The sequence below is a fragment of the Sardina pilchardus genome, chromosome 6 (genome assembly GCF_963854185.1).
Source record: "Sardina pilchardus chromosome 6, fSarPil1.1, whole genome shotgun sequence".
Lineage (NCBI taxonomy): Eukaryota > Metazoa > Chordata > Actinopteri > Clupeiformes > Clupeidae > Sardina > Sardina pilchardus.
Window position 1 is genome coordinate 31,313,244 of NC_084999.1, and position 13,407 is coordinate 31,326,650.

Genomic DNA, 13,407 nt, shown 5'->3' on the forward strand with positions numbered 1-13,407 from the left:
ATGCAAAGGTACAAGCCTGCACAGTGGAAAGTGAAAGATGTATTTCCGAAATTATTATTGAACACATATACAGTATAATGCAGAGTGAAATACGGTGCAGTTTTAAATACTGTGCAAGGAATGTAATGGAATACAAAAATGTTTTCTACTTGTGCTCCAATAAATCAGGAGTTACAGAGACGATGGACGTCCGTCCTCCATCATATCCGTGGTGTTCATCGATGGGAGGACGATGGAAATGAACACAGATGCTATCACGATGACCTCTCAGCAGATGAACAACGGAGAAAAAAGTGGTTGCCACATGATTCACCTGCCTACAAAGCCCTGTACGAAATTGTTATGGACACACGTCTACTGAAAGATCTGAATCAAATGACCCTCTTCAAGCACACAGGTATGAAACACTGTTACGCCCGGCTCAAGGCACAACACAAAAAGAGGCAGAACAACAGATTCCCAATCAAATTATATTTATTAAAGTATTATTAAAAGGAAGTGTCTAGGGGATGAAAACTATAGTGTATGAATGCGTGTAGGTCATGTGTAAGTAAGTAGAAGTGTTATGCAGTGCGTGTGTCCAAAAGGTGTGTGCATGTATGGTGGTAGAGAGAGAGACTGATGTAGGGGATGATGATGGCTTATATGGCTACACCGGCGCCAGGTGAGGCCAATCTCCCTCAATTAGGATCCCCACTGCAAGCCAGCATTCTGCCCGTGTGGCCACCACGAGAAGCAAACGGCCCGTAGGGGGAGCAGAGGGGCGTCACACCTCCTTCCCTAAAAAGGTTTCCACTCAGGAAACCTAGGGTAACATCAAAAGCACAACCATTAATCAAACAAAACAAAGAACCCTCTGTAACCCCATCCCACCTCTATCGTCCCAACACCCGGGCCCTTGGACACTGGGAAGACAAGAGAAAAACGGGTCACAAGAAACAACTATAAATACAAAAGGGTTATGTCCAGTGTGAATCAACTACTGTACTGAGCCTCAGCAGCCCCAAAGGCCTGCTGAGAGGGCTCAGTCCACAGAAAAGGAACTTTGGACCTGAGGATGAATCTCCAAAGCGCAATTGAAACTCTTCCATAAGTTCAACAAGGTCATTCCTCTCCTTGTTAGAGAAGTAAGAAAGATAATGAGACCAGTCGGCTGACATCCCAGAATTCCGTAACCATCCCTCTGTAACCTCAAGGGAGGGCACAGTCACGTCACCAAACTCACAACCACCACTCCCCTTCTCCAAAGGAGAAGACACAGAACCTTCACAAGAGGGAAGGCACATTTCAGAACTAGGATCACTACAACCTACTTCTCTCCCAGTATCAGACTGGCTATCAATTGGAGGAATGGCAGCTGGTGCTTCCCCAACAGCCGGACTGACCAACGGCAGAGAAGGGTGTAAGCATTCTTGTACCTCAGCTTCCTGTAGCTTCCTAGTTTGGGCTATAGTACAGACAGGAAAAACATGAGGGAATTCTACACATTCATGTGGAATGTCAGGTGTCAGTGGAGCACCCATTACAACTGGTAATGGTGATGTAACCTGAGGAGTTCCCCAGACATTACCGCCAGCTAGGTCATTGCCAAGGACCAACTCAATGTCTGGCACAGGCAACGAAGGGCGCACCCCAACCACAACATTACCAGTGACTAAACCAGAGGAAAGCTGTATACGATGTAAAGGCACTTCTAGGGAACCCATCCCAATGCCCCTAACCAGCACTTGAGTCCCTGTATCGGTCTCAGCAGAGAAAGGCAGCACACCCTCCAACAGAAAGGACTGAGCCGCACCCGTATCTCTAAGGATGCGCACAGGCACCTTGTCCCGACCCGGAAGAGACACAAAACCCAAGGTGATAAATGGAGAATAATCTGAGTTCTCACCACAATGAACATTATGAGAAAAGACACTACCAGCCTCACAACCACAGTGAGGTTTGTTAAGCGAATGCACAGTCATATTCCCTTTAACTTTCCTCTTTGCCTGACACTCAGAGATCTTGTGTCCTGGCTTTCTGCAATAAAAACACACAATTTCAAAAGGTTCCTCAGACAGTGAACTAGGGCTTTCTTGGACAGACACTGGACTGGACTCTGTCCCACCACCCCTGGAAGAACCCCTGAAAGAACCCCAGTCTTTATGAAAGGCACCACCAGGCCTGCTGGATGGCGTGCAACGATGAGTTAGCGCATACTCATCCGCCAAAACAGCTGCTTGAGCCAAAGTGGTCACTTTTTGTTCGTTCAGATAAGTAGCTATACCATCTGACACACAGCTCTTGAACTCCTCAAGAAGGACCAACTCCTTAAGAAGGGGGAAAGAGTCTACTTGCTGAGAAGTGCACCATCGGTTGAACAAGTGTTCCTTCTCACGAGCAAATTCAATAAAGGAATTGTTATCAAACTTCTTGTACGTTCGGAACCGTTGCCGATATGCCTCCGGAACCATTTCATATGCTCGTAATATAGCAACTTTGACTAAGTCATATGATCTTGAATCTTCTAATGACAAAGAGGCATAGACATCCTGCGCGCGGCCTACCAACACACACTGAAGTAGCAGGGTCCAGATCTCTTTGGGCCATTTTAGGGAAGTAGCCACCCTCTCAAAATGGGCAAAGTATTTATCAACTTCCTTCTCAGAGAAGGGTGGCCATCCTAATATATCTGCTAACATGCAATAATGTTGGATAAGATGGTGATCCTGGCGGTGCAAGAGGAGCAGGAGCAGGGCCAGGAACTGCAATTCCCTTAGCCGCAAGCTCCAGCTCTAGCTTACGAAGCTCGAATTGACGCTCCTGTTCCTCCCGATCTATTTCCATCTTTCTCATTTCCACATCCATCTGTTTCTCTTGTACAGCCATTTCCCTGATTCTAACCTCCTTGTCAGACACAGGCGTAAGAGGCAAAGGACTAGCTACCCCTAATACCCCCCTGTCAACAAGAAAGGTCCTAATGGCAGTATACAACGGGACTTTAGTCCTTTTTTGTTGAGCACTGAGGGTCATTTTGTAATGCTCTGCTACCTGCACTAATTGCTCTTTAGTGAGGCAAGTCAACAACTCCTCAGCGGGCTGAGCAAGGAACTCCTCAACAACGCTAGACATCTCTAATGTGAATCTACTAATGAAACAGGCTTGTATAGTCAATCCTCAATGAGACTAAATACAAGGTACACAGGCCACCGCCTACAAATAACCAGCACAATCAAAAAGGTGTAGCCTACTAGTTGCTGTGCTAGGCTACCACACAATCCAAGAGAGGGAAAAATATAATAAATGTGCAAAACAAATAAACAAATCAACACCCAGAGTTAAGCTACTCTTGTTAGCAGGCTAGAAATAACATTCCAAGGCTCGTTGGACAAACTAGGCGTCCCCAGTCTATTTACAACCCCAAAAAATGTAAAACTGACTTACCATATTCTAAGCAGACGTTTGATTTGAAACTGCATTGCCACAATACACGCTTCAATAACGCTACTGGACAAAGAGAAAACCCTCTGACGCAAACTAATCGTAACCCAAACTAGATTAGGCTACTCCAAGCAAAAAAACAAACAGACACAGTAGCCTAAGCTCACGACTAGCTGCAAATGAGGTGAGTTCGTCAGGCTATTCAATTGATCAACCCCAACACCGGATTTAAAGTTAAGCTACTCGCCAACAACGGTAAGCAAACAAACTTAGGCCTACTTACGATTTCACGTTAACATTGGGCTGCCACCACCAATCGTCACTAAAATCCAACAGCTGGGCCTACAAGCATCCAAATGTTTGGCGAAAAACGCTACAAATTTATCTTGGGCTATAATCAACAAGTCTATTCTGACGAACGAAACTTAACACAAACAAACACACACACACGCACTGCTCTCTCTCGGTCAAAAATGAATCAGTATATGTGAACAAAACAACTTCTACTCACCCCGGCATAGACCATCGTGCACTCCAGCCTGTCGTTAATCACTATTCTGTCCTACACCTGTCGCTTCTGAAGCGTGCCAGGCTTGAGGCTCACTGCCCTCAGATGAGTGCAGCCGTTCTTACGTGCCCCTAAGAGGAGTCTTGACAAAAACTCCTTCCCGGGATTGTTTCCGACGGGAAGTGAAACAATAAGACACGAAAAATAAACAAAACCGGAAAACAACAAAACAGTGCCCGAAGGAGAAGCCTCTTGGCCAAGCTGAGCAACTGCTTCCTACCTGGAGTGCACGGTTGACGTTGCCGGAGATAATGTAAATGTAGACTTAACACGCTAAACAATAGACTTGACTATAACCGGAGAAAATCCTGGACGAGCCCCCAATTTGTGTTACGCCCGGCTCAAGGCACAACACAAAAAGAGGCAGAACAACAGATTCCCAATCAAATTATATTTATTAAAGTATTATTAAAAGGAAGTGTCTAGGGGATGAAAACTATAGTGTATGAATGCGTGTAGGTCATGTGTAAGTAAGTAGAAGTGTTATGCAGTGCGTGTGTCCAAAAGGTGTGTGCATGTATGGTGGTAGAGAGAGAGACTGATGTAGGGGATGATGATGGCTTATATGGCTACACCGGCGCCAGGTGAGGCCAATCTCCCTCAATTAGGATCCCCACTGCAAGCCAGCATTCTGCCCGTGTGGCCACCACGAGAAGCAAACGGCCCGTAGGGGGAGCAGAGGGGCGTCACAAACACATATTGGAGTGATTCTCAATCATGAAACCATGGCATTCTTGAAAAGATCATGTGCACATCAATTACATTTTGCAATGTTTTCTAATTTGTGTCTACTTTGATTCGGCTTTACCAGGACAACTAGAGGTGTTCCACAATTCTTTACTGAATTACTGCCCGAAGCGTCTTCACTTCGCCTATCCATCCATGCAGGCACGGACAATGTTGGCCGTCATGGACCATAATGAAAACCATGATCAACCACGTCAACAGGCAACAACAGAGACTGGTAAGGACCAAAATTAGCCTATGACCTTGTGGAGATATCTTGTACTTTGTAGCCATAGCAATACCAGTACTGATATACAAGTAATGCAGGGCCAGGGGCAGCCGTGGCCTACTGGTTAGGGCTTCTAACTTGGAGCTGAAAGGTTGCTGGTTCAATCCCCTTCCAGTAGACCACAGCTGGCACCTAACCTCTCACTGCTCCTTGGGCACCGTTGAAGCAGGCAGCCCACTGCCCTGGGTTGGTGTGTTCTTCACCCTCACTGTGTGTTTCACTAATTCATGAATGGATCAAATGCAGAGACCAAATTCCTTGTGTGTGTGTGCCTTGGCGAACAAGACCAATGGTAAATGATAAAGTAATTCTATCTGTACAAATGGATGTTTTGCCTAGAAAAAGGAGTGCTGGATCTGTTATAAAAGGCCAATAATAATGACTATCGACCTGATGAAATCACCAGAAATCATTCACTAATGTTCTAATTACAGGTGACAGCATACACAACATTGTTTATCAGAAACAATCCAAACAATGGATTGCCAGGCCTGTTTACGTGGACACGACACAAAAGTTCAGGCATGAACTTGTGGAAGGAGTGATCCGCAGAAGGCTGGACCCCTTCATAAAATACAGAGACCGATCAGCCCACATTCAAGTTCCTCGTCTGGCAGCAAACATCGGTCTGCCAAAACCCAGAAAGGAGGACGTCATGAAAGGCCACACTTCACGTTTCAAAGTTTCATCCTAGTCTAGTTGTTGATAAGCATGTGTGTATTAAAAGTTTATTTCCTATCTTAATGTTGTATATATGTTCCCTTTCCTACATGTTAGTAAGAAAATAAATAATTGTCTGTCAATTCATTTTTGGTTTTATTAGTGTGTGTAGAGACTCATTACGTTACTTGGTAACAACAGTATAGATATTCCAGGTTATATAGATATGTGCAGTAATATTTTACAAAGCCATAAAATGCAATAATTAGGCTATATCCATCGCCTCCTGTACCTCTTGATACCCAACGTAAATACCAGACTCAGATGGAAAGTTCTGTCGGATTGATGCAATCACACAAGTTGGCAATGGCGTTCGCTTCCCTTTGCCCAGTGTCTCTCCCTTTAGGGCCCACTCCAACACAGCACGATACGACACCAATCTGTATTGCCTGTGAAAACAACAATTCTGTAAGTAGGGTAATAGTTGAACTTCACCGTAAAAAATAATGCTGCTTTTTTTTACTTACTCTGTGGACAGCTGTCCATTGGGTCCACTCGGTGTGTTGTTTCTTTTCCAGTTCACTTTGTCGTGCCGGAAAAAAAAACTTAGGACTGCAGGATGGATCATTGCAGAGAAGTCGCCGGTAGTAGTGACACAGGTACCGTCACGCTCCTCTTCGGGAGCGTTGCTCACCATCGATGGCAGTATTGTATGCCACACTCCATTTCAGTCGGCATGGGTTGGCATACTCCACACTCACACCACCAGTTCGTGTTTGCTCTCGTCCTTTCCTCCGACTCGCCTTGACCAGTCGCAACGTCCTCTCTTCCCAGATCCAAAGCTCGCAACTCCTCTTCAGTGAATTCGGGTTCGAAAAGGTACGGTCTTGTATCTTGGTAGTCGAAGTCATCATCTTCGTCTATCGCGTAATCTTCCATATTCATCGCCATTGGAACTCTAGCCTAGCAGCAGAGGACTGTGTAGTCACGCTGGTGTATTTACGGAAGTTGAGGATTTTCAGGTGTCTTTGCGCCTGGCAGCGGTGCTTTGCTGGTGCTTTGGCCGAAAATAGTTCCGAATCTAAATTGGTCTAGTAAATTCCTTTGTGTTAATTTGCATTGATATTTGTACTCGATGTGAGTGTATAGGTTACGAGAAATAATTGTAACAAATCTTGAGTTATTTGATTCACTTTTGCAATTGATTAGCTTGATAAACACATTTAATTGTGTATGAGTACAATAACAGAAATGGACAAAATTGTATGTAAAGAAAAAAGATTGTGGATATATTGACTATAGTATTTTTTGTTACAGTTAAGAATGCAGACACACATAGTTGCTACTGTCACTGCAAACCAGCACTGCAGACAGAGTATTGAGCAATGTCTTTACTGAAAGCATATTTATTTTTTCACCAGCACAAGAACAATCAGATACATAAAAAGACAACCAAAAAAATCAAAAACATATTCTATATTTGTGCTATAAAACAATAAAACCATGATGTAATGTTGGCTGGGCATTAAAAATGACCCATAGATGCAGTTGATACATTTACATACAGTAATGTGGGTGGAAGAAATTAATTCGATTTTTTTCTGATGTCTCAGTATCTGTAAATTACAGAACAAATTCTTGTTCATAATGTTTATATACAGGATATGTTATCTTGAGGTAAAAAGATGGTAATGTTTTCATTCAGAAGACCTTAAAATGCAGAAAAGTAAGAGAATATATAATCTTTTTCATGAATATACAGACTTAACATCTGAACATTTTAATCAATGATTGTTTCATTATGTAGCCTACACATTCGTCAGTTTCTAAAGACAGTAGTATTATCACTGCATTTCAAAATGTGGATAAAAATAATAATGTAATAATTTATCAGTTTAGGTTTCTTTGAATATTTAAAACAGTGCACTGGCATGTGGCGAACATTCTTTACTACACTAGTTTGCAAATTTGCTGTGTTTTGTTAAATATCCATAATTAATCTGCCATTAACATTACCCATACATTCTTCAAATTTGTCATCCAAAAGTCTTGCAAAGGACTGTACCCCATAACCAAGTCAGGAGGTTTTTTTAACGATTTGCAGCTGGACGGGTTAAACATACTCATGCCAAGTTGTCATCATCACTTCGCTACAAATTGTTTCTTGGTTACTCTTTTTGGTTAAAATTGCAGGATCCACTCTATCTGTAACCCTCTGGTGTAAGAAACGCTCTACATTAGGACGTATTAGTGTCAATGAGATGGCAATACTCCAGGGACACATTACCGGTACTGTGAGCTTTTCTCTGGCTGTGTGAGGCAGTGTGTTTTCACCTCTGTGCCTGTTGTGACCCCCGGCTGTCAGCAGGGGGAGATGTAAACCTTCTGCATCCCCCTTCTCCTGAGTTGTGGGCTTTTTTAACACCCTGTGAGAATGTTATGAAAGCAGTGGGACTCATGGGCAGCATGACTGGCACATGCAGTGGTCGGATGACTTGTATGTCAGCCTGAAGCGGTGTTAAGGGGTGTGACACTGTTCCGTCGCACTGCAAATGCAGACTGATTGCAGAGCACATGGTGGGACATTCATGTTGTGGGCATCACACAGACTTTTATAGCACACGGAAAATGCATGCTAGCTGGGTATTTTTATGTGTTCGGATGCTGTTTTCTTTTTGCCTTTCGAGCATAGAGGAAGTACATAGTATGTCCTGTGGTAATGAATAAAACAGAGATAATGACAAGGATGCCGAAGTGCTGTGGTTGTGGAGCAGAGATGACCATGATGAAGTGCAGCAGATCCATTAGGTAGTTCATTGAGCTCTGGACACCATTGACCACACCACGTTCTGACTCACAAATGTTTTCCTGAAGAAGCTGGGTAACAGTTAGGTCGAAGGACCAGAGGCCTGTAGGGGTCATGAGAGGAGAACTATTACTGTGATTGTTTACAAAAAGTGAACTTCCTAAAAATCTACTTCACATTGATTCTTCACATGGCACCTTTTACGTTACATGATGATTTGTACGATACTTGCTTCAACATGAGGAACTCTTTGTTGGTATAAAGGGTTAGGCTACTGCTTCTGGCAGCCTCTTAGAATCAGGCAAAGGAATCAGTTTTAGGTTAGGTGTACCCTACTGTACGATTTTTCCACAAATCGTAAACAAAGTACAGTGTAGCAATGCATCATTTTTACTCACCAATTCGTGCTGTGATGACGCCCAGGAACAGCAAGATGATGGAGACATAACTCTCCGGGGTGTTTCCTGACGGCATGTTTTCAAACAACACGGTGGTGTTAGTCCAGTGAATGGAGGAGCGGTCGGGCAGCAGAGGCTGGTTGCTGCCACCCTGAAGTGGATAGGTGTGCTTCTGTCTCTGCCGTGCCATGTTGCTGGACTCTGAACCGTTGGCCGACTCCGTGATCGGCATCAGCAAGCTGAGGTCCATGGGGCTGCCGGGGGCAAACACCGAGCACAAGCAGAGAAGCAAGCAGCCCAAGTGCAGGCAGCTGGAGATGATGCCGGTGTTGACCAGGCCGTAGAGCTTGCGCAGCTTGGTGAACATGATGGTGCCCAGCAGACCCGTGATGGCTGACACGCCCATGAGGAGGCTGAGAAGCGAGCCGCTGATACCCTGGGTGTAGGCATAGCCTGTGGTGATGCAGTCAAAGCCCAGCACAGTGGTGTAGAGGAAGGCCAGGCCCATGCCGGCCAGAAACACAGGCTGGCGGTAGTAGGCCTTCCAGCCCTCTTTGCAGGTGCTCAGGAACCACTGGAACTTGCGGAAGCACAGGGGCAGGTTGGTGATCTCCTTCAAGCGAAGGCTGATGCTGCAGCGTTCCTCAGCCATGTTCTTGGCCTCCCCCACCGAGCTCCCATCTTTGAGACACGAAGTACAGTCAGTCACTTCACTGTCTGGTTTTGCCAAATGCCATGCTATGATCAAATTTTAGATCTCACTCTTAACACAACAAGGAAAGTCATATTGGCCTGCTGACCTGTGGAGTTTGTCCTGTCTGCCCTCCCCTCCGAGCTGTTCTGGTCATCCTCCTCCACAGCTGGAGGTTTGACGGAAAGTTCTGGGACGATGCGGTACACTCGAGAGAGGAAGATGAATTCGACTATCAGAGACACAAGGTTCCAACCCAAGATAAATCCGCAGCCAACCACATTAGATGCCAGGGTCATGACTTGGCCCACAGCAAGTGGGGCCAGTATGTTGGTCACTTGGTCTATCCGTCGCATTGTGGCATTCATACCTGGTGCAAAAAGACGTTGGTGAGATGGTACAAAAAAGAACAACTTATTTGAATTTGAGTGTCTTTAGTATTATTCACATGAACACGAGTGACTTTCCTGATGACATCGAGATAAGTCTTATATACCTTACATGAAGTTATATTTATGAGATTTACGTGAATTAATAAAGCAGCCAGGAAAATTCTGATGTTAAAAAGGTATCTCACCAGCAAGGTGTCCACGGTTGTAACCAGTGATGACCACAATCCAGTCCCTTTGGATAGCAATGGTCAGGGCTGTGCTTGCTAAATTAGCCACATCTGCCAGGATGATCACCACCGTATAACAAACTACCTTGTGTAAGTTGTGTGATGCAAGATGTTACTACACATGGCACAACAGAGCAGCTATGAACAGGCATGACATAAACACCTTAATAAACATACATTAAAGAGGAGGCACCATATGATCATTCTAAGAGGGAAAAAATGGTAGGCGAGTAATCAGTCATACTTACAGTTAGCCAGCCATCCCAAATTTGCTCAATCCACTTTTTGTATGAGAACACTAGCATGAGTACAATGCTGCACACAGTCACTGAGATGTTCTGAATGAAGAGCGAGGCGTGGGCCACTACAATGGAGGTGAGCAGAAGAGAGTTGAGTGCATGGAACGCATCAGAACACGTATGATCACACTGTGGCTGGTCATCGTGACCGAGTGCAAAACTGGAGAGTGACGTTACCCTTATTCCTTGGGTTGCGATCGACCCAATCCCCGATCATAGCTCCAAGTAGCAGCACTGAACCAGCAACTACCAGGCCAAACACGGCAGTCAGTAGCAGGTTTCGTCCGTACAGTTCAATAAGGAAGACAGAGATAGCAAAGTGCCACATACGATCACCCTATCAGAAAGGTAAGCACGCGATTAGTGACAACACATTGACGTTACGTACAATCTACACACTGTAAAATGCATGTTAGTCATTGACATCAACACCTCCTCAGACACTTGTCCATGTTCCAGAGGGACTGAGCAGGTATCACTTTCATTGCATGTTCATCTGGTGCACCGGGCTGCTTACCCACATGGACAGAGCTCCACTGACATAGATCAGAAATTTGGGGCCCCTGAGGTAGATAAGCGCTGACCCTGAAAACAAGGCAATGTCTTATTTGTCTGTATGCCCACAACCTGTCATACAGTTCCATAGAACCCATACTCATACTTCCATTTTTGTTGACAACATACTTGTATACTTTGAGTGCTCTGAAATCAGAAATATGAGCTGATGTCACTGTCAAGACCACTAATTCAGCTGCATTCCGACTTACTTTACACTGCACATATGAACTTTATTTTACAACATCATGATTCAAGCATGACAGTACACATTGCCTGGTTAAAAGGTTAAAAGGTCTCTCAGAGCCTTGAGCAGTTCACCTGGTATACTCCTGGCCTTCTTTTTGCGTGCCTCTCGGATGTCATCAGACTCAAAGTCCACCATCACCCCTCCACATGGGGCTGTGTCAGCTCTTAGCGACATCTCCGGCTAGGGCACCGCTGGAGGTTTGGCCAGTAACAGGAATACACTCTTCACCAATGAAGCAACATTCAGTGCATGCAGGCTGGTCCCTCTGCAATAAACAGAAGGTAAAAATCTGCACCATGACTTACATTTTGTTTGAGCAAAGTAAACTGTTGACTTTGTCTGTAATGAAGAAGAATATTGAAATGGAATGCTAAAAGGATGTTTGCAGTGGCACTTTTGTCGATCACCTGATTGTTTAAAGACTAATACAACTAAGTGCTTGCCTCATTCTTAAACGGCACCTTTAATTTTTCTTACAACTTACAGATCACCACTAAACACTGAACACCACTAACTTAACGGGATATGTTTATAACCTATTTTCAGGCATTCAGCAAATACCTTATCTCATATGGTGGCATAGACAAACCATAGTTGTTGAAACATTTCAGTACTATACCTTACATCCACAAACAGTGAAATCTCCAAACAGCAACACAGCATAGTTATGTGCCATTGCCATATCACCTGAATGTCTCCTATGGGGAAAAGCAAGCTCACATTAAATGGAATTTACCTGTAATCTTGACAGCCTGTCTTAATTCTAACCCTTAGCCGGTATTCCTGGAGGTTGTGTCTTTTTCCATGTGGCCAGTGTGAAGACGCTTCTCTTTCCTGTGGGCTGGAATTCAGGCTGTAGTAGTCAGAAAGGCTTGATAACATCAGTGTGTAGTGCAAGTGCACCATTGTATGAAAGTGCCAGAAAAGCAGAATGGACTGTGGGAGAGACAAAGGCAGCCAGCATATTCCAGAGCACGTGACAGAGAGTGGACAATATCACTGTATGCCCACAAATAGGTCCACTCTGTTAGTTGTATGACTCCAACACACACACATACACAGTGTCAGTCACACACAAACAGACATGGTACAACAGGAGCTGACATGCTGAGGTTACAGCATGTTCCTCTACTTTAAAAGAGATTGTCTGTAAAACTAACAAGATAGCGATTCACTTGCAGATTTCCGCTCTCTCGCAGTACCTATTCCAGGGATCAAAAAGGATTGGTCCAAAACTGGTACTGACAAGTAAGAGGAGATGTGAGGTGTAGGCCAACATTTGAATAGTCATGTCTGATAACTCATGTGTGAACCATTTGGTGTTAGTGTCTAAAGGGGTGTAAAACAATATGTAAAGCTCAATGTGATACATGCACACATACTCACAGGTCAGAAGTCATTGCTGTGTAGCTGTGTTGGTGCATTGGTAATGTGTGAGATATTAAAAGATATTTAAATGGTTACATGAGGATGATCAAGAGTAGCCTTTGACTTGCACTTCTATCGATGGACTTGTATATAGTGCTGTTTGTCTTTGATTGGCTGTAGATTCAGTTAGCAGATTCAGTTCATTCAGATTTGCCAGCTTTATACGTGGAACAGAAATGATTAATCAAATGTGTATTTGCGTTTTCAAAGATAGTTAATCAGAAATTGAGAGGGAGCAAGTCCTTTGTTTATCATCAGTTTGTTCACCAGCTGATGTGATTCTTTATTGCATATAAAATAAATATTAGCAAATTAAACAGCAGGGGAAAGGCCCTGCATAAATTTCAGCCATGGGAAATTATGATATTGGGCACTGACCTGTGTTTACACACATATACTAAGACCACATCAGAGCCATGCGGAAATCTGCAGCACAAAGTTCACTCTGTCACCTCTGTGTATAGGTTTTTGGACTATAAGAAAATGAGCAGAGTGATATTCTGATGAACAAGATTAATTGTTTATTATTGTGTTCAATGAAAAACAAACTTACAGTATGTACATGGAAACTTAGATATGAATGCATCAATTAAGTAAATTTTCACCCATCAACTCAAAGCATGTTGTTTTAAAAATACAAAAAAGCAACATTACATACAGTACAAGTGTAAATAATGCTAATAGAGGCTGTTTTAAAT

At 43.8% G+C, this 13,407-nt stretch overlaps 1 protein-coding gene across 1 annotated transcript; it reads right to left on the reverse strand.

The window, feature by feature from the left end:
- Nucleotides 1–680: 680 nt before the first annotated feature.
- Nucleotides 681–11,455, reverse strand: si:ch211-254p10.2 (solute carrier family 40 member 1). Its single transcript, XM_062539780.1, has 11 exons — nucleotides 11,353–11,455; nucleotides 10,994–11,061; nucleotides 10,654–10,813; nucleotides 10,426–10,541; nucleotides 10,136–10,262; nucleotides 9,630–9,928; nucleotides 8,868–9,480; nucleotides 8,343–8,572; nucleotides 1,386–1,447; nucleotides 874–905; nucleotides 681–805 (listed from the first exon to the last, which is right to left on the reverse strand). The coding sequence occupies exons 1-11, from the start codon at nucleotides 11,453–11,455 to the stop codon at nucleotides 681–683; spliced, it is 1,935 nt and encodes a 644-aa protein (XP_062395764.1).
- Between the last annotated feature and the right edge of the window lie 1,952 nt (nucleotides 11,456–13,407).